The sequence below is a fragment of the Carettochelys insculpta genome, chromosome 5, assembly GCF_033958435.1.
Source record: "Carettochelys insculpta isolate YL-2023 chromosome 5, ASM3395843v1, whole genome shotgun sequence".
Lineage (NCBI taxonomy): Eukaryota > Metazoa > Chordata > Testudines > Carettochelyidae > Carettochelys > Carettochelys insculpta.
In genome coordinates this window covers 102,273,287-102,294,205 of record NC_134141.1, presented here as the reverse complement: position 1 = coordinate 102,294,205, position 20,919 = coordinate 102,273,287, and the positions used below count along the sequence as shown (strand labels likewise).

The window sequence follows — 20,919 nt, the reverse complement described above, 5'->3', positions numbered from 1 at the left end:
GCCTTTTTGGCATCCCCAGTATGGGGCAGATGGTCACCCTGGTCTCAGACAGTAACCTTTCCCTGTCACCTTACAAGGGGGGAGAACTTATAAAAGGGACAAATATCAAAGGGGTAGCTGAGTTAGTCTGTATCTTCAAAACAACAGGAAGTCTAGTGGCACCTTATAGACTAACATACTTTGGAGGCAAAAACCCATAAAGCATCTGACAAAGCAGGTCTTTGCCCACGAAAGCTTATGCTCCAAAATATCTGTTAGTCTATAAGGTACCACAGGACTTCTTATTATAAAAAGGATGGTCACTGAAAGGTCTGGAGGAGGACTGCAGGGTGTTAAGTTGTGATGTTGATTTATGACAAGCTTGGTGAAACTTCTTTAAGTGCATGGGTGCCCAGTCCAATTAGCATTATGTGCTCAGCCAGCTGGCAGTTCCTTCAAGAAATCAGCGTCTCCAAGCAGTTAAAAAGCTCTCACAGTTTTCAGGGCCTCCCAGTCTCCATAGTAATGGCAGCATGGGAAAATGTTGAACAGATTGTGTACTTACAAAAATGCTGTGAGAGACATTTTCTTCAGATGTGACTAAAATGTTATTGTTGATTCAGTGCTGAGTCTCATTAGATTGCCATCAAAGTGAGATTTCTTATAGACTCTTATTGGGTCAGTCGTACAGTTTTGCAGGGAAGAAATTTGCCTCTGCAGAGAGTGAAGTGACCTCAAATATCCAGTTCTAGTGTTTGGGGTGAGGCTTCTTTTGGAGAATATCTGAAAGTTTCTGGTGATGCTAGTAACAAACACTGTGCCATATTTTTCACATCCAGGAACCAATCAACATACTGGTTACATACAAAAAAGAAGTACCCTCCCCAGGCTCTGGCCCCATACATTACCTTTAAGCATCAAAATTAAATAAAATTTACAAGTCAATTCATGGAGAGTCCCATTCTTAAATAAGAAATCTCACCCTGTTCTAGCTTTGCTAAAGGAATGACCTGAGAAAAATGCTAATCTTACAAAGATATACACGTTTAACTTCAATTGGACTAATTCCATTGAAGGGACTAACAGTCAAACACAGGTTATCAGGCCAACTGAGGGGAGATGATTCTAGAAGTAGGGAACTTCTGCTGAATATATATTGCCTCCAATCCTCCAGCATTTATCTGTGGAACTATGGAAGGAGAAAAGTCCTTAAGGTAATGGGCCCCAAAAATTTACAGGGTTTAGGGATTAAAATCCCTACATATAGTTTTTTAACTATTAAAAAAAAAAACTTTAGCTAATGCAAAGAGAAATGTCTTATGTGTTCAAAGTACAGAATAAAATGACCAGAAATACACTCAAGTCACTACATTTTTAATAATACCTATAAATTCAGTTTTTCATTTGGTCCCTCCTGCCAAAACATTTTTTCATCATAATTTTAAATGCTTTGGGAAGTTCGATGAATTTTTTAGCTGGTTTGGAAATGCCCACACACCATTCAGATCCTGTTGCAAAAATAAAAAAAAGAGAAGTGTCTGACTCCCTTGTCAGTTAACTTAGAGAACCCCTAACTCCTCCTACCACAAGGATAAGCATTCCAATCCTCCAGCTGACAAATTGGATCAGCATTGCTTGCAGAAGAGAAGGAAGCATTGTAGCAAAGTGAGATACTGCACCACTTCCTCTTTTTTTGAATGTGATGCTGTACACAAGTGAGACTTGTGCTCTCCACCAGGTCCTACATGCAGTCTCCCTTGAAGACAAGTATCTACTGCTCTTGCTGATTTCAATGAACTTGCTTCCAGAGTAATTTGCTAGTCAGTGGGGATTGTCTACGCTACGTCCCTCCTTTGAAGGGAGGATGGTAAGTATGGTGTTGGGAGTTTATTAATGAATTGCTGCCATGCATATGGAGCACTTCATTAAGCAAATTCCCCCCGTGGCAACTTCGAAGTTTTAAACTTTGAAGTACCAGCTCACGTGTAGCTGTGGCTCTCCCGCTGGTACTTCAAAGTACCTGGGCTACTTCACAGTTCCTTTACACCTTCTCCTCCTCAGCCCAGGCACTTCGAAGTACTATCGGGTGAGCCGCAGCTAGACATGAGCTGGTACTTCGAAGTTGCCATGGGGGAAATTTGCTTAATGAAGTGCTGCATATGCATGGCAGCACTTCATTAAAAAACTTCCAACATCCTACTTACCATCCTCCCTTTGCAGGAGGAAGGTAGTGTAGACACAACCAGTGGGCTTGTCTACATTTGCCCCCAACTTGGAAGTGGGCATGTTAATCAGGGCGACGGGAGATTACTAATGAAGTGCTGTGGTGAATGTGCAGCACTTCATTAGGCTAATTGTCGTCCCCCCAACCCGCCCCCTCCCAAAAAACTTCGAAGTGTCAAACTTCCATGTGCCGGCATGTGTGTAGCCACGAGCACTTTGAAGTGCCCATACTACTTCCCAGTGCCTTTACTCAAATTTTGAGTTTGCCACTTCAAAGTTGCCATGGGGGAGAATTAGCTTAATGAAGCGCTGCTTATGCGTGGCAGCACTTTATTAGTAATTTCCCGACACCCTACTTAACCATGCTCCCTTTGAAGATGGAAGCTAGTGTAGACACAGCCATTGGCAAAAAATTCAACACTTACCTGGAAAATGTTTAAATTTTGATGAAACAGCATTTTTAAGAAAAACCAGGTCAAATTGTAAATAGCTCTAACAGTATATGCACATACATATTTTACAATTGATAAAGGAATAGGATGCACAATATTTGCTCAATGTGTTCTAAGAAAATACTATGAAAATGTTAACCTTTTTCCTTTCCTGAAATTTGTGATGCAAGATGTTATCCAGTGAGAAATCATCCACCTTTCACTTAAATTTGTAGTATTTTATGGCTGCGTCTATACTAGCAAGTTCTTTCAACGTAATTTTTGAAAGATGGGGTCTCTTTTGAAAGAGCCTATGGAGCGTCTACACAGAAAAAGCATTCTTTTGAAAGTAAAGTGAAAGAATATAGTGCTCCTTTTGATATCACTCTTACTTTCCTGTTTCAGGAACAGCACCCCTTTTGACTGCTTTTTTAGAAAGAAAATGAGTGTAGATGCTCCACAGGGCTCCACTTTTGAAAGAACCGTCTTCATTTTCAATTCCTGGAGCAAAAGAGCAGGGGCTGCATGGATGCTTTATTTCAAAAGAGCAGATCACTCTCTGGATGTTCTTTTTTGCGTGTGGACTCACTCTTTTGAAAGAAATTCTTTCGGAAGAGATCTTCCAGAAGAGCTTCTTTCAAAAGATCTCTGTAGTGCAGACATGGCCTATATGTTTTATAATAGCTGTAGCTCAGTTACTGAACTTGTAGATTTGAACAGGTTTTTTTGGCTTCATTAGCAGAGTTCTTGAAATAGTTATCGGCTCCAAGATGAAAGGCACTCTCCTACAGGCCTCATTAATCTTGAAACAGAATCTGTTTCTACATCTGTTACAGCATATTTTCTACATTACACACCTCCTATCTAAATATTAAACACAATAATTTAAAATGGATCCAAAGCCTGTTAAAGTTAATTGAAAAAGACTCTCATTGATGTCAGTACATTTTGGATCAGTCTGAACTGCAGAAATTAGAAAGTAAGATTATGATAATTACAAAAAATAAAACATTTGCAAGGGTTGTCTGCAAATTTCAAACATGAAAATCATCACTTTAAAATGTCTTGATTGTGCCCTTAGCCCTCTTTTTGTAAAATAATTAAGGATGGGGGAGGGGGTCAAAGCTAGAAATCTGCCTAATCTGGGATTATTTAAAAAAAACAAAAAAAAAAACAGCACGTCTCTTTAGATGAACAAACCCAGTTCCTAGAAACTCTAATAGAAGCCATGAGAGAGAGAGAGAGAGAAACAGTGGCTGCTGAAAATAAGAGCTACACTAGTTTGCAACTTGACAGCAAACTTTAACTCAAAATGCATAGCACATTACAGTAAACCATACCTAGCAGTGTGTCATCTGGAACTCTGAAATAATCAGCATTTTAACCATAAGTAAATTTTAGTTATGCTTTCCATAAGTATAGTATAGTGAAAGTAAATATAAATACAGTATAAGTTTACAGTGTACAATACTACTGTTGTTGGTAAATAAAGTACTGTGCACAGATTTTTGTTTCTCTCTCTAATATCTAATCTTGTTTTTCTTTAGTGTTATGCATTGGTAGGTATGTCTCTCTGTTATCCAGAATACATGACTGACTAACAACTTCCTGGTCCCAGTGCTGCCGGATAGGAGTTTATTGTAATATATATATTTTAATTTAAGCAACAGGAGTTAGGAGTGAATTTAATGAAGCAATTGCCCAGAACTGACTTTTTGAAGCCAAACTGACATTGTTGAAGGCACCATCTGTTTACATGAAGCACAGACAATATGTAATAAAAGCTAATGTGAAGAAAGAATAATTGGAGAGAGTAACTAGAAAATCCTAATTTTATTTTTTGTAGGTTATTATTTTTGTACCCAGTTACACAATCATTCACAATTCCAGTTACACCGGTCTCCATTAATACCACACAACTCAAATAAGGAATGTAAGGAAAACAAGATAGCATTTTTTTCTCATATTTATCCCTAAATTTTGACATGCAATAGCTCCTTAAGTAGAAGTAGTAGTAATAGAGGATGAAGAAGAAATCACAATGCCATTGGTTCAGACTATAAACTGGTTGCTAGCTGAGGTCAGGAAGATATTTTTCTCCTGTGATATTGTACAGTAGACAAATTGCATTTGTTAACCTTTCTGTGAATCATCTAGTAGGTTACTCAGAGGATTATTGGTTGCACAGGAGGCTGTTATAGACTATGTCTGAACTGATCTTCAGCACTTTCAGCATGTTTACATTTCTTATACACTTTGGATTATTTCTATGGTAGAATAGTAATCTTCTTTAGTTGCCTTTGTTTCACATGAAAAATGATGAACATTGAAACATTTGACAGTACCTTCTCCCATCCTTCCTTTTCTTGGGTCCAGCGGACAGTTTGCTTTCTGGCTCAAGAGCTCTCCATCCTGATCTAATTTATTTCATGAAGATTTACCATTTCTCCCATCCCCCACCTTTTTTTAAAAAAAAAAAGATTTGTGCACATTTTAAATGTAAGCTTTGAATAATTTTACTAGTGGGATCATTTTTCCTCTTTCCAGCTTCCATCTCATGTGCCTATTTTTTAATGTAGTACTTTTTCGCACAAGGAAGTAAAGGTGACTGGGTGAGGGCACTGTCCTGCAATGTCAAAGTTTTGGTTCAAATTTCACTTCTATCAGTCTTATTGTGTGACCTCTTGTATGTTATTTAACCTCTGTTCCCACTCTGTATTGGAGATGATAACTTCAGTAACTCACACTGCAAAGAGAAATGCTCTAATGGTTCTGAAGCATTCAATTGCTATGGGAATAGGGTACCACATTACTAGGTGCAGTACTCTGGTCCATGAATGAAACAGCTCACCAACCCATTCCTAAGAGATATACCAATGCTCTGACAGTAAATACACCAGGTTTAAAAGCTAGTAGAGGGAATGCACAGGCATTTGCAAAGTGCAGGCATGTGATTTTGCACATGAAAAAGCTGAGGCCAAGTAGAGGTCTACCTGAAATTTTATTTCAAAATGTTATCAGAAGTAACTCTGATCTTTTCCCTCCTTTCTAAATATAATACATTTCAAATAGTTAATTAATAAATCCATTTATCTCAAGGAACAGCTGAAGAATATTTAAATTGTAATTCATTTGCATTACATCTATAAATTTATGAATAATTATTGTCAGATGCCTAATTTCTTTACAAATTCTAATAAAACTTTTAATTAATTGACATTGTCCTTTAACAGTTGAAACTTAGAGCAAATAAGAAGAGAGAACAGCATGTTCTGTGGCATTTAATACTTGATCCTGAAACAATCTTAAGTCTCTGAATAAAATGGATTGGCAAAACATGGCCAGAGATAAACAAGAGCCCAGATCCTCAAAGGTATTTAGGTCCCTGTCTTTTATTGCAATCAATGGAAATTAGGAGCCTAGGTACTTTTGAGGATGTTGGACAAGAAGCTCAGTCTTTAGCTTAACAAAGAGAAGCTTAAGAGATGATGGGATAAGTCTGCAAATACCTCTGTGGGAAACAAATTTATAATGGGATCTTGAATTTAGTAGACAAAGTTATCATAAGATCTAGTGGCTGGAAATTAAAACTAGGCAAATTTGAGAATGGAAGTAAGGCACAGTTTTGTCAGCAAGGGTAATTAACAAGTGGAACAACTCATAAGAGGTTGTGATAGATTCTCCATCACTGACAATCTTTAAATCAAGACTGGATGTGTAAGAGGTATGCTCATGTTCAAACAGAAATTAACACAGGGAAGTCTTATGGCTTTATAAATCTGACTGTGATCACAATGATCCCCTTTGGCTTTATAACTAAGGGTATATTTTAGCAGTGGTTGTTTTAGTAAAAGTCAGGACAGTAATCAAAAATTAAGTGACCATCCATGACTTGTACAATATACCCCTGACTAAATTTAAGGGGTCAGAGGGTGCAATCTAGGGGCACCATAAGTGCTGAGAGCAGGGGAGTTGACAGGCTCATTACATGGCTCCATGTGGCACCCTAGAAGCAGCAACATCCCTGAGCTTCTAGGGAGAGACATGGCAAGGCTGCTGTACACACTGCTTCTGCCCAGAGTTCTGGCTCTGGAGCTACCATTAGTCAGGAACTGTAAGCTTCTCCCATGCAATCCTGTTTCCCTCTGGAGGAAAGATAAAGTGATAGGGATTTGGAAGGGGGAGAAAGTACGAACAGGGTGTCAGCAGGGAGGAGACACTTACTCTCTTCTCCCCTAAAAGGTTTCACTGTCATCAGTTTACTCTCTTAAAAATCACTGATCCTTTTTCTCAGATCTCTCACCCCTGATCTTTTACGAAAAGCTTTGCAAAAGGCACAATAACTAGAAGCCAAGAAAACTACAGAAATTAATTTAGTTGAGGGATGAGGCTGATTTAGACACCAGCTACAGAGGGCAACTGACAAAGTGGGTCTTACCCCAAAAGCTCATTACCTAACAAAATGTCTTTAAGGTGCTACAGGACTGCTTGTTTTAAGTCTGTTCTGGAAATTGTTCTAGAAATGCCTCATCCACTTCTTCTCCCTGCTTTTGAAGTCTGTAACCCTCTAACAAGGGTATCAGCCCCATTTTTTCCCCTTCTATCTTCACCTTTAAACAGGTCTGCTTTTCACCTTTTTCTGGACCTCTAAACCACACCTTCTCTTTTTTGTGCCTGTCCTTCCTGAACAAGCTATTTGCCAAACTGGGCCACATATTACATAGCCCACAATGTTATGGGAGCAGCATCCAGTATTAGGTGAGTGTTTTTTTTAATCACATGGACCATGGCTGTATGCTGATTAGGCTATGGTTGAGAAACACTTTTGCGTACCAACATGGCAAAGGAGATTTACCCATTTGTGAGATACTAATTAAGTCACTTGACTTGGTTCTAGTATTTCTTCCAGTTTACTTCTCATATTGCACTTGTGTAGAGAGCTGAAGTGATTTTCCTCTTGTTGCTCCTGTGACCATTCTGTAATTTTTATCACACAGCCTCCCCCAACCTGTACACTTATCCCCGATAAGCAGAACAGTGACCTTATTAGACTTCTGAGAACAAAAAGTTCTGTGGCACCTTATAGACTAACATATTTTGGAGCATAAGCTTTCTTAGGCAAAGACCTGCTTCATCAGATGCATGAGTGGGGGAGAGGACAAAAAAGTTAACTCCTACACTCACAAGAAACACAGGACAGCCTCTGGCTCTTTCAAACTTGAAAGAAATGTAACTTCAGCATGGAGGCTGTCAGAGAAAGTTATCAATTGCCTTTGCCAAATCCTCCAAGCTATAGCCCTCGACAGAAACAGAGGTTACTTATAAACAAAGGCCCAATCCAAGCTCTGAAAAAGAGAGGGTTAGAAGACTAAAATTGACTGCAATAAGCTTTGAATGGCCTCATGTCACTCTGGATTAGGAAAGTTACCAATAAATGGGTATTTGTTTAAAAAGGTGCCTGTTTTTAGAACATGGACAAACTAGGTATATATTTAATGACTCACAAGTAATAATCATGTTAACTATTTTATGTTTATGTTTCTTACAATAATAAATTGTAGTAGTTTGGCAGATTACAACAAAGTATGAACCTGGAAAAACTGATATTATTCAGCCTTTAGTCCACAAACCCAGCCATGTTCAATTGATATAAACTAACAGCTATAATAACCATAGCTATGTAAAATTTGTTTCTATTGTTTGTTAACTTCTCATTAATAGAGTATAAGTGTAACTGAACTGTATGAATTTTTATTTGGTGGTCACGTAATAAAAATACTGTACTACACTGCTTATTATACTGCTGTAAGGTATAAAAGTTCTTTTCCACTACTCCTGTGTTACACACACATTATTGATTTTCTGCTTCAGCTCTTCTATTTGAGCAATGATATAAATTGATTTTTTTCTGACAGATACTACAGCCCAATATAAATCATACCAGGGAAGCTGACAAGCACTAGCAAAAAAAAAAAAAAAAAGGCTATGCATTTTTCTTTACATCATCACATTGGATTTCCCAGTCAGTAAATCAATTGCTCACAAAATTTAAAAAGTCCCTAGCTGTGTCCTTGAAAAAAAATCAGAAATATTAATTTTACCACAAAGAAAAAGAATGGACATCCTGTTGAAGAAAAAGCCTAGCAAATATCTATTATAGCTAGTGACTAGTACAGAACATTTCCCTGTGCTTCTAGGGATGGGTATGCTCCAAGTCACTGATGGAGAAATGAGATATGCCCAACTTAATCACTCAGTATTAGTGAGAAGCTCTCCCAAGAAGGATTCTTTCTTTTAATTTCATCCCCATTACTCATAATTACACTTTACCATGACAGTGATCACGTGCTATAGAGGTGTAATTACAAATATGTGGTGGGTTGTTTTTTTTTGGTATTTAAAAAAAAAAGAGAGAAGCCAATACTCAGCTGGCTCCCACTCCCCCACAGTCAATCCTGCAACTGGGCACAAAAACAGCATTGCAAATACATAACAGCATTTTAAACCAATTGATAGATACTTACAAGACTAACATGAAAAACCATCGCAACGTGTGACATGGTTGTAGAATTAAAATGCTTTTGAAATTTAAAAGTCTAAATAAGTTGACTCAATTATATTTTGTTAAAGGAGACAAATAATTTGGTAATATTAAATTTTTAATGCACACAGTAGATTTTCCTTCAAAAAACTGCTTTTTTTCCCCGACTGGAGCTGTCATTTTAACAAAAAGATGAGTCTTCACAATGAGCTGGATCCTGCAATAGAAGCTCTTGGGCTTGTGTGTTGTTCCTTCACGGAATCCATTTCTGTATGTTGACAACCAGGAATGGCTGAGGGAAGGAGAGCAGGGCAGTAATAATTTCTTCTACTTTAGAAGTGGCCCAAGTAGATCTACAATTGTACCACCCCATCTTTCTTTGCTTGTGGACTATCACGTATCCATCTACTAGGCTGGAGATGGATAGACCTTTACTACTGACAGGCCGTGTCGACACGAGCCCCAAACTTCGAAATGGCCACGCAAATGGCCATTTCGAAGTTTACTAATGAAGTGCTGAAATGCATATTCAGCGCTTCATTAGCACGCGGGCGGCCACAGCACTTCGAAATTGACGCGGCTTGCCGCCGCGCATCTCGTCCAGACGGGGCTCCTTTTCGAAAGTCCCCTTATTCCCATCTGCTCATAGGAATAAGGGGACTTCGAAGTCGGCGGGGTCCTTTTGAAAAGGAGCCCCGCCGGGACGAGCCGCGTCAATTTCGAAGTGCCGTGGCCGCCCACATGCTAATGAAGCGCTGAATATGTATTTCAGCGCTTCATTAGTAAACTTTGAAATGGCCATTTCGAAGTTTTTGGCTAGTGCAGACATAGCCAAGGAAACTTTAAAATTCAATTATTCAGAGTGAATGTTGTGTTGATAATACACCTTGCCCAATAAAACCATCATTATAATTTAGGTAATCTCTTAAAGATCTCAAATGATAAAAATCAGAAATTGCTTACACATCTTATGAACTTCAACCCTACTGTCAGAATCTATTACAAACACACAAATACACAGAGATTTCTTACCATTTCACTAAAGTAAAATGCATTAAAAAAAAAACCCTGACAATTTTTTTGTATGGATTAGACCATTTATTTTAACAAACATAGAAGTCCTTAAGATGAGCTGGATGCTGCAACAGCAGCTCTCTTGGGCTTAGGTGTTGTTCCTTCACGGAATCCATTCCTGTTTGAACACAAGCACACACAAAAAAAAGTGTTAGTGTGCATTTCATACAGTGGTATTGATTAAAGTTTCAGACAATGGTTTTGGTTCAGCTTATCTCAGTTATAGGTCAAAATCACTATAGAACTCATATGTTCAGACATTTTTTTTTTTTAAAGAGAAACATCATTGACAAGCTGCTCACAAACTTTAGTGTTGTCTATTTCATATCTATTAGCAGAGTTAGGTTCATACTACCCAGAAGTACATGTTCCAAACCCGCACTGTAAAACTCAGGTAAAACTTCAGTGGAAATCAATCAATCATTCTACTTTTCTTTTCCCAGCAAATGATTTTTGAAGCTAAGGGGAGTTTCACTTTAGTAAGTACCATAAGGTGTATGGCTACTCCAAACACAAATCCCTCAACTTCCAATAACTAATAAGGTAAACTGAAGCAAACCGAGAGCCGCTAGAAAAGAAACAAACCAGGGAACAGTTCTGCAAAGTTCACCAAGATAAGGCAATTAAATGCAACTAACAAATGCTTTGGGCCACATCTACACTAGTGAGCTAACAGCAGCGGTCACTTGTGTTGCTGATCTATGCAGACAGGGGAATGCTTTCTTGTCAACATAATAAAACCATGTCTATGAGCTGCAAAAGGTCCACAGGAGCAGCTCTCCTGCTGATATAAACACCAGCATGGACCTGCTACTTTGCTTGGGGGGTGTTTTTCACCCCTCAAGCAACTTAAGTGGTAATGTACACATGGCCTGAGGTGCATCAAGTAGCAGACTGCAGGGCACTATGTGATTTATTACTACTTTTTTATTTATTTATTTAGATCAGCTAATGTTTGGAAAGGAATATACCGGCCAAAAGTATGAGTGCCATCACTGACCCTAATTATACTACTATTTGGAATTTCAAGAGCAACGTTACAGATGTCACAATTGTAACCAATGTTAATTTTAAAAGAAATTTCCATTTTATTCATATCATCATGGAGAAGTGATGCTTAGGACTATTTATGAACTCCACACTGAAATATGGAAGATACAATTTTAAGTGATTCTCATTTTGAATGGAGTTTCAAATTATTACAAATTGCGAACTCATCAACACTGGCAATCACGTCATTTCTTGCAAAATGAATGGACTAACAAAAATGTTAGCTACTCATGGGCTGCTATTCTAGAAATCAAAAATCCCTATTTCTCTTTTATATTATTTCCTCTGCAATTTAATACAAAAAAACCTGCAATCACAATCACGTCTTGGAATTCTGCCTGTAATGCCTCATGTTAGCAAAAACCCAAACATGCCACCCTGAAATCTTCAAGGTCCTCTTAAAAGAACTTCTGCATCAGGAATCTGAAAAGTTAATGTGCAACTGCCACCACCCAGAAGACAGAAACAGAAAGCCAATCATCCCAGAGAGAATGTATCACCACCACTGCGGAAAACTCCTGTAACAACTTTTCTCTTATCAGAGAGGTAGCTGTGTTAGTCTGTAACTTTAAAAACAACAAAAAGTCCTGTGGCACCTCATAGACAGACTAACATATTTTGGAGCATAAGCTTTCGTGGGCAAAGACCCACTTCATCAGATGCATGCATCTGATGAAGTGGGTCTTTGCCCATGAAAGCTTATGCTCCACCTTTTCTCTTGCGTTCTTCATTCCACAGCAAGAGGAAAACACTGATTAAGTTATTTTTACTAAAATACCAAAAGTTAACACAAGTATAGATTAGTGCTTCAGACTTAAGCAGACACAATATTGCTTCTATTTCTGATTCATGGGTTATTAAAAGCTAAACTGGGTTACAGTCAAAATTAACAATACTATGCCCTACATAGCCCCCCATTAACTGAGCTTCCCAAAGCATTCAGAAACCATGGTTAGGGAACCCCTGGCTTGTTCAGATCCAAACCCGCAGACACTTTGATCTGACCTGCTGATGGACCAAGGGAGCTCCACTGAATCCAGACCACAGTGCGTGTGTGTGCGTCAACAACCCCACCCACTCACCTGTACCTTCCAGCTCCTCATCCTACATGCAGGTAGGTAAAGAGCCTGCGTATAGGTGAGGTTGTCAGAGGGAAGCAAGTGATTGCACCATGAGTGCTAAAGCCACTTCTCCATTCCCTAATGGGCAGTCAGGAGGCGGCAGGGAAAAAGAGAAGCCTTTTCCCACTTGAATGTGAGCCACTTAAGAGCCATCTCGGGGAAAGCAGGAGCCCTTCCCCACCTCAGGCAACTGTACCAGGGAACCTGGCAACTGCTGCTGCACCCCACCTCCCATCCATACCACCCAACCTGGAGCCCATTCTTGCACCCTCCCTCCCACCCAGACCCCACACTCCACTGTGCTCCTGCACCTCCCCTCCCTGGCACCCTAGCCCATTTCCCAGAAGCCCCCTCCCACATACTCTGCATTTCTGGCTCCACCAGAGGCTAGGGCAGCCCATTTAATATTAATTGTATATTAATTCCATACTAATTGCAGATCCCGCTTTAGAGCTCCCAACTCCCACTCTGCCACCATACTAAACAAATGGAGAATGCCACCAAGGAATGTAGATAAAATAAAAGGTATTTGATAATTCATATAAACTACACTTAAAATAAAATGAAAAATTAAAGACTACACACATACTGCATAATTTACAAAAGAAAAAGGCAGCGAGCGTTCATTTGAATAATAGATTTTTAAAAAGGTATTTGAAGTTAGTGCAGGATTTCATGTTAGAGTATAACTTGCATGGCTGAAATTCAGTGTTTTACCTGAATCGACGGTAGACATTTTTCAGGTGCCTCATACGACCAGTACCAGTGGTGTTGCGTCTTTTAGCCTTGGCACTCCAGTTATCTAGAGAACAATTTACACAATCAGATTTATTACATGTCACACAGTTAAGTGTATAAAATGAGATTTGCAATTACCATCTTTGTTTTACGGTGTGAAAAAAAGCAGAGCAACAGTAATACTGCTAAAGCATATTAAATATATGCACACTGAACAATGGTTGTTTCCACAGCAGTACACCATGTGTATGTACAGTTATACCCAGAGAGATGTCCATTCGGGTTACGAGAATTCGAATTTACGAGGAGTTTGATTTAAAACCTCTACTTTGTTTTACAAGGCATTTCCTTGAATTTACGAGGACCGATTTGAATTTTGTGCGCCTCAGCGGGATGCAGACGCCCTGCAACGGGACAAAGGCCGCGGCTCCAGGCAATGGATGCCTGCAGCTCCATCCCACCCCGCGCATCTCTCTGCAGCACCAGGCAGCCGTTTCCCAGAGCCCCTGTCCCAGCCTTTACCTGTGGCTGGTGTGGGTCTCCGCCTTGGTGCTGCAGCAGTGGCATGCCCTTGGCCCAGTTGGCAGCCGTGGGCTCCCAAGTGCTCCTGCGAGACATGGCTGCTGGGCGTGCAGCCCATCCCCCACATCCCCCCCGGGTGGCTAGGGGGCCACCACCGCCCAGTTTGCACAGCTGTCCTCGGGCACCGCTTGCCACCTGCAGCGTTCCTTTGCATTTAGCGCCTTGTCCGCCACCAGCAGGGCCTCTCTGCCATGCAGCCCTGCATGAGTGAGGTATTGCCCCTCGCCAACCAGGGGCCCCCTGTGCCTGCCTAGCTCCCCGCACAGCCAGCCCCTGGCACCGCCCCATCCCCGTGCAACACAGTAATCCTTCAAAGGATTTTTATTGAATTTCTTCATAGTCCTCCATCATTTCACAGAACTGTAACAAGTCAAGCTGGCAATGCATTAAACATCTGTGAGTGGCAAATGGTTTTCTCCTATGCTGACGTTTCTGAGTCTGGTGCTAGTTTATGTCCTTACAGAAAAAATTCAATTTCTAGTGATCCTCACGTTATGGAATCTGTTTGGCAACAAGTAACAAAACTGGACCTTTCAAGTATCCACTGCAACTTGCATCAGCATGTTGGAACAGTGGCATGTTAGATTTTAAAAGATCGTATTGGAGAGAAGTGCATTTTTGGGTGCTCATTGGCTGCCAATAAATTATGCTACTTACTTATGACAAAAACAGTGTGATTGGCCTGCTTTGGAATTAAAATGTAGAAGTTACTCTGTCATTCGCAGTTGTATACAGTAGCTGGTGCATGGTGCATTGAGTTCTCCTCTCAGAATACTCCTGGTTTGATAGGTTATAGCAGTGGTAAGTGTACAGTGTGTAATAGCTACAAAAAAGCTTAAGGATGGAGGTGAACAGCCATAATACAGAGTAATTAATGAAGGGAAAATGCCTTGTTAGGTTGTGTTATGATAACTAATGTTAACTATTGAAGTAATTGTGTTCATTTTAGTGGGATTTGGTGGCGTTTCAGCATAAATGGGTGTAAATTTTGGGGCTCAGCAACACAAATTTTTTTCCCATTGAAATTAACGGTAATTACATTTTCAACTTACAAGAATTCACCCTAAGAGGAGTTTTTCAGGAACGAATTACCCTCGTAAGGCACGAGAAGACTGTATCCAGAGCATAAGGCATGCATGGAAAGGGAACTTAAGTGCTCACTTTCCTGTGACACGTATCGAAGGGGTAGCCGTGTTAGTCTGGATCTGTAACAGCAACGAAGGGTCCTGTGGCACCTTATAGACTAACAGAAAAGTTCTGAGCATGAGCTTTCGTGAGCACAGACTCACGTCATCAGATGCTGGTCTGATGATGAAGTGAGTCTGTGCTCACGAAAGCTCATGCTCAAAACTTTTCTGTTAGTCTATAAGGTCCCACAGGACCCTTCGTTGCTGTTTCCTGTGACAGTTTCTCTATATAAATAAAGAAAAGACCAGGGACTGAACCAAAAGGCCTGTGAAATCTCTAGAGTACACTACAAAAGATCACAGAACTCCTTATATAATGATTTGTTCTATTAAATCTCAGAAGATACTTCTACACAGAATCTTCACTTTCACTGACAACCATCCTGAGAAACACTCACTCAAAGAACAAGTTTATACAAATGATGTGCAAAGACTCCATACTTACACTTTCTCTTGCGCTTAGCAGGGTACCCACATTTCCCACAGGTGGACTTTTGGAGATGGTATGCCTTGGATCCACAGCGACGGCACAAAGTGTGGGTCTTATTGCGGCGCTTGCCAAATGATGATGTTCCCTTCGTCTGAAATAGAATTCAGGCATTTTCATGTAACAAAACTGTATTAAATAAAACTAAGTTTTGACTAGTGCTTAACAATGGACCTCAAAACAAAAATCTAAAATACTCTCTATTCCAACACTAATGAAGCAACCATAGGTGTACACAACTGAAGAGGAAGAAATACATCTAACACCCAACTCGTTTTTATGTATCACATCTCAAATTCTTAAACAATAATTGTTGCTGTGTTTCCCCACTTTTCAGGGAACAAAAACAAGATCGCACTAACTACTTGGACATATTATTAACTGGTTAGAAAACTTTCCAAATTCTTAATTCTGTTCTCAACCCCAGAAATGATCTCTCATTGCAAGTAAAGTTGAAGCAACACCACTTCACCAACATGGAACCCTCCTTGTGCACGAGGCAGACAATTTTTATAGTTTTCATCAAAGAGAAAACTCGGCACAAACGTTTTGATAAGTAGTACGTAGCCCTCCATACCGCACTAACCCGCTCCCCCCAGTGTTTGCTGTCTTCCCTTACCAAAGGGCTAACACAGCCCCCGCCGGCCCCACAGGGCAGGCGGATGCTTTTACCCGATCCTGGCACGGCAGACCGGCGTTTACCCTTCGCTAGCACTACCCTATTAACGCGGCCCCGCCAGCGCTGGGCCCTGCTGAGCGCACAGCCCCGCGGGGCAGGGGACTTCTAGCCCGGTCGCCTGAGAGGGTGGGAAGGTGGACAGATGCTCGCGGAGGACGTGAGAAGGGAGAGCTCCGCCCGCCGCTCTCAGCCGGAGCGTGTCCAGCTCGGAGCACGGCAAGACGGAACAGGACCGGCCCGGCAGCGGCGCCTCCCCTCTCCCCGGCGCCGACGCATGGCTCGGCCCCAGCGCGCAGCTCTAGGGTGGCTTACGGACGCGCCGGCCCTGGTCAGCCCCTCTGCGCCGCGCCCAGGCCCGCACCCCGCTGGATGGCAGCGGATTTCCGCGGCCCCCTCCCGGTACTCACCATCTTCCTCGGGCCGCCAGCACCAAAGAGACCGGTGCCCGCCCAGCACTTCCGCTATGTCCCGCCCGCCACTTCCGGGTGCTCCAGGGAAACCTCTCCGCCGGCTCGGGGAGCTTGGGCCTGAGGGACCGGGCACGCGGTTCCACGGGGGCGGGGGCGGGGAAGCGGGCTGGCAGTGAGGGGTCGGGGAGACGTTGGCTTGGGGAGCGGGGCCCGGAGAAGAGGGAGGGGGAGACACTGGCGGGGGGACCCAGGCCTGGGGACGGGTTGACGCGGGGGGGGAGCCGGAGGCAGGGGGACGGGGAGACATCTTGGAGAGAGGAAAGCGTGACAGTTGTGGTCGGGCCTGAAGGGGCTACATGGTTGGATAGCCTGGGGCCCGGAGGTGGGGTGGGGGGGACAGGAGAGGGGATGAAGCTCGGGGGTGTGGCAGAGCCACGTTGTTTGACAACCCTCCAGGATTGTCTTGAAGTCTCGGTAATTACAGATGAATTTCCGAGATACTGTTGCAAGCAGTTGGGTTGGGGGAGGAGGGCTGACTAGCGGACTGGCTTGAACTTCTTTGCTGGCCTAGGAAAGGAAGAATCTGTTACACCCACCGGTCTTTATTTTGCACAGGGGGTGGCCAAACTGATGGGTGGTAATTATAAATGATTTTTCCAGTGTCTCGGGTCTGAAGGCTGCTATGTCAGGATGAAACTGCTCAGGATAGATCCAACCAGAATTAGTAGCTTTAGCATAAGGAGACCTGTGTAGGGCACCAGGGGTGGGGGACAGAATAGCGTACAGTGGCGCCAGTCCCAGGTTCTCTAAAATCATGAGGTTATTTTGAAGTAATCTGCCATTTATAAACAGATTGAGGTGTCACAACTTTGCAAACCTTGTGAATGCCACTTACCTGTCTTACTACTGACCTATACTATTGCTCAACTCTGACCTACAAAGTTTCCAGAATTGCTGGATATAAGACTTTTGTACTACCTGAGCCGTGTCTACACGTGCCGGCTACTTCGAAGTAGCCGCGCCAACTTCAAAATAGCGCCCGCCACGTCTACACGTGGCAAGCGCTATTTCGAAGTTGACATCGACGTAAGGCGGCGAGATGTCAAAGTTTCTGTCCTCATGAGGAGATGGGAATAGCGCCCTACTTCGACGTTGAACGTTGAAGTAGGGCACGTGTAGCCAATCCGTGTCCCGCAACATCGAAATAGCAGGGTCCGCCATGGCGGCCATCAGCTGAGGGGTTGAGAGACACTTTCTCCAGCCCCTGAGCTCTATGGTGCCGTGTGCAGTGGCCCCTTAAAGCTCCCCTCCCCCTGCCTTCCTGTGCAGGAAGCTGAGAGAGCGTGCAGGCGGCAGCACAGCCACGCGTCCTGCCTGCACGCCTCCCTGCAGCCCAGAGACACCCCCCTGCTGCGATGGCCGCCCGCCAGCCCCCCAAGTGCCCCCAGGGCACCCCCCCAGGGGGAGCCAGGGCTCCCAGGCTGGCAGCCAGCCAGGGAAGAGGCAGCGGGGCCCCTCCTGGACAGAGGCCGAGCTCCAGGACTTGCTGGGGCTCTGGAGCGAGGAGGAGGTGCTCTAGGTAATGGGGAGCAAGAGGCGTTCGCTCGGCTGGCCGAGGGCCTGGGCGCCCGGGGTCACCCTGCCTGCACTCCTGACCACGTCAGGAGTAAGGTCAAGGAGCTGCGGCAGGGTTACACCCGGGCCCGGGATGCGGCAGCCGATCTGGGGCTGCCCCCGTCACTTATCCCTTTTACAGGGAGCTCAGGGAAATCCTGGGCCCCCGGCACACCTCCTCCCCGCCGGCCACTCTTGACACCTCGGCCGACGAGCCCCAGCAGGCCCCGGAGGCAGAGTCCGCCCCGGAGGCAAGCCCCGCACCCCGGGGGCCCCCCAGGAGCCCACCCCTGGGATGCCGGAGGAGGGGGAAATCCTCCTCCAGCGATGGGGGGCTCTGGATTGCCATCCTGTCCCGGAGCTCCAGCAGGGTGTCCACCCAGAGGGTGTCCCCCGACCGTGGGAGCGGACTGTCAGGTATGTACCCCGCCCCGGTGCACACCCCTGGGGTTGAGGGGCGGGGGCAACAGACATGACCAGGGCCCTCCACATGCCCGGATGACCATGACCCCAAGGACAGCAGTGGCATGTCCCTCCGAAGAGTGCATCAGTCCCTGCCCCCCCAGCACGACAGTGCCATGCCCCATCCCTGGGGATGGGGGGAGCGGAACCTAGGGTCCCCCAGGGGGAGGGGTTGGACACGCAGCAGCAGCAGCAGCAGCAGCATCTCACGGGGACGGGGATGGGGAGCTAGCAGCAGATGGGTGGGGGGACAAGGGCCACGGCTTGGGGCCCACACTAACGGCTGTCTCCACTCTTCTTCCCCCCGTGTTCCGCAGGTGCACCATCGGAGGGACCGGAGAGCGCCGGCGAGGTGTCAGTGGTCCCGGAGAGCCCACCGGGGCCATCACTGCAGGCCAGCCCCTCGGCGGAGCACCAACCAGCCTCAGGGCAGGGATGACGGCGGACACAGCACCACCCCCGGACGGCGACGGACCCCCAGCTGCTGGCGATCCTCTGGCGGTAGCTGGAGGTCTCGGAGCAGCGCCTGCGGGTGGACGAGCGGCGCCTCCATCTGCAGGAGGGGGCGCTGGCCTGGTGCCAGGAGGCATGGGGGTCCTTTATGCACACGTTTGAGCGCATCGCTGACTACCTGGCCCCCCATGCCGCGCCGGCCACAACTCTGCCCTCTCTGCCTGCTCCACCCGCCGCTCCACCCGCCGTCTGCCACCGAGGGGGACCTGGGGCCTGCTAACACCCACCGGCCGTATCTGCCGGTTCGCCTGGCCCCCAGCCAGGGCTGAGGCTGAGGCGAGGGTCGCACCTGCCAACCCCCAGCGCTGGACATTAGGGGGTGCGGGGCCCAGGACGTGGCTCCCCATTCCACTTTGTACATATCCCCTTTATTTATGTTGTATATAGTTTGTATTAGACCCCTGTTATTTTATGATACCTGCCCCCCCATGTAAATAGTTCTCCCCTTCCTTGTGTTCCACTGTTTTTTGCTTATCATATAATATATAATATTTATACTTGTAGTAATAATATAATAATAAGAATTCACCGTTTTGTGGTTTCACGAACAACAGGTCTATTTTTATTTGCAAGAAAAGTGGGTGGGGGGTGTGCTCTTGGGTGATCTGTGGTGTGGGCGTAGGGGCATGGAGTGTTGTGGAGGTTGGGGGGGTGCAGTGGGGGGCCTGCCAGCGTTCACCCCGCGGCCTGGTCGAACTGGACCCGCAGGGCCTCCCAGACCCGGATCCCCTCGGGGTCCACCTGGCGACTGGTGGCAGCGGGTGGCTGCACGTCAGCCCTGCCAGCCTCCACAGCCCAGCCCCGAAAGAATGCCTCCCCCTTGCTCTCCACCAGGTTGTGGAGGGCGCTGCACACGCCCACAATCTGGGGGATGTTGGTGGGGCCCGCATCAAGGTGGGTGAGGAGACACCTCCAGTGCCCTTTGAGGCAACCAAATGTGCGCTCAACCACCTGGTGCGCGTGGTTCAGGCGCGTGTTGAAGCGCTCCTGGCTGGCTGAGAGATGGCCCGTGTAAGGGTGCATGAGCCAGGGCCGGAAGGGGTATGCCGCATCTGCGATGATGTAGAGGGGCATGGTGGTGTACCCCCAGGGATCTCCCGCTGGGGGATGTAGGTCCCCGTCTCCAGCTGGCGGCACCCGCCCGAATTCCGGAATACCCAGGCGTCGTGGGTGCTGCCAGGCCACCCAACATAAATGTCCAGGAAGCGGCCCCGACTGTCCACCAAGGCCTGGAGGACCACAGAACCGTAGCCCTGCCTGTTCAGGAACCATCCTCTGCTGTGCTCCAGAGCTCGGATGGGAATATGGGTCCCGTCCAGAGCCCTCAAGCAATTTGGGAAGCCCAGGGTGGCAAACCCCGCGATGGCAGCATCCGGGTCCCCAAGCCGCACAAGCCTGTGGAGGAGCAGGGCATTGATGGCGCAGACGACCTGCAGGGGAAGGACATGGGAGAGCACCAGTGAGGGGTGTGCAGGGTGTGTCTGGCCCTCCCCTCCCAGAGCTCCCCTCCCAGCGCTGCCTCCCCCTGCCCGTGGGTCCTATTGCCTCCATGAGGACAGCCCTGACGGTGGCCTTGCCCACGCCAAACTGCTGCCCCACGGATTGGTAGCTGTCTGGAGTGGCCAGCTTGCAGACAGCGATGCTGACCCGTTTCTCTACGCTGGGGGCTACATGGCGGTGTCCTGGTGCCTCAGTGCAGGGGTGAGCCACTGGCATAGCTCCAGAAATGTCTGCCGGCTCATACGAAAGTTCTGGAGCCAGCGGTCGTCATCCCACTCGCCGAGCACCAGCTGCTCCCACCAGTCGGTGCTCGTGGGGTAGCTCCACA

At 45.4% G+C, this 20,919-nt stretch overlaps 1 protein-coding gene, 1 long non-coding RNA gene and 1 other non-coding gene across 3 annotated transcripts; 1 reads left to right on the top strand and 2 right to left on the bottom strand.

Annotated features, from left to right (window-relative positions):
* Positions 1-10,249: 10,249 nt before the first annotated feature.
* On the bottom strand, positions 10,250-16,577 carry RPL37 (ribosomal protein L37). The gene is made up of 4 exons (XM_074995620.1): positions 16,500-16,577; positions 15,372-15,507; positions 13,137-13,221; positions 10,250-10,366 (listed from the first exon to the last, which is right to left on the bottom strand). The coding sequence occupies exons 1-4, from the start codon at positions 16,500-16,502 to the stop codon at positions 10,297-10,299; spliced, it is 294 nt and encodes a 97-aa protein (XP_074851721.1). The 5' UTR covers positions 16,503-16,577; the 3' UTR covers positions 10,250-10,296.
* Positions 10,457-10,544, bottom strand: LOC142013963 (small nucleolar RNA SNORD72). The gene has a single exon (XR_012645838.1). It is a non-coding gene; the product is annotated as a small nucleolar RNA SNORD72 (small nucleolar RNA).
* A 374-nt stretch (positions 16,578-16,951) lies between the features above and the next one.
* LOC142013217 (uncharacterized) lies at positions 16,952-19,619 on the top strand. The gene is made up of 2 exons (XR_012645584.1): positions 16,952-18,533; positions 18,896-19,619. It is a non-coding gene; the product is annotated as an uncharacterized LOC142013217 (long non-coding RNA).
* Positions 19,620-20,919: the final 1,300 nt, after the last annotated feature.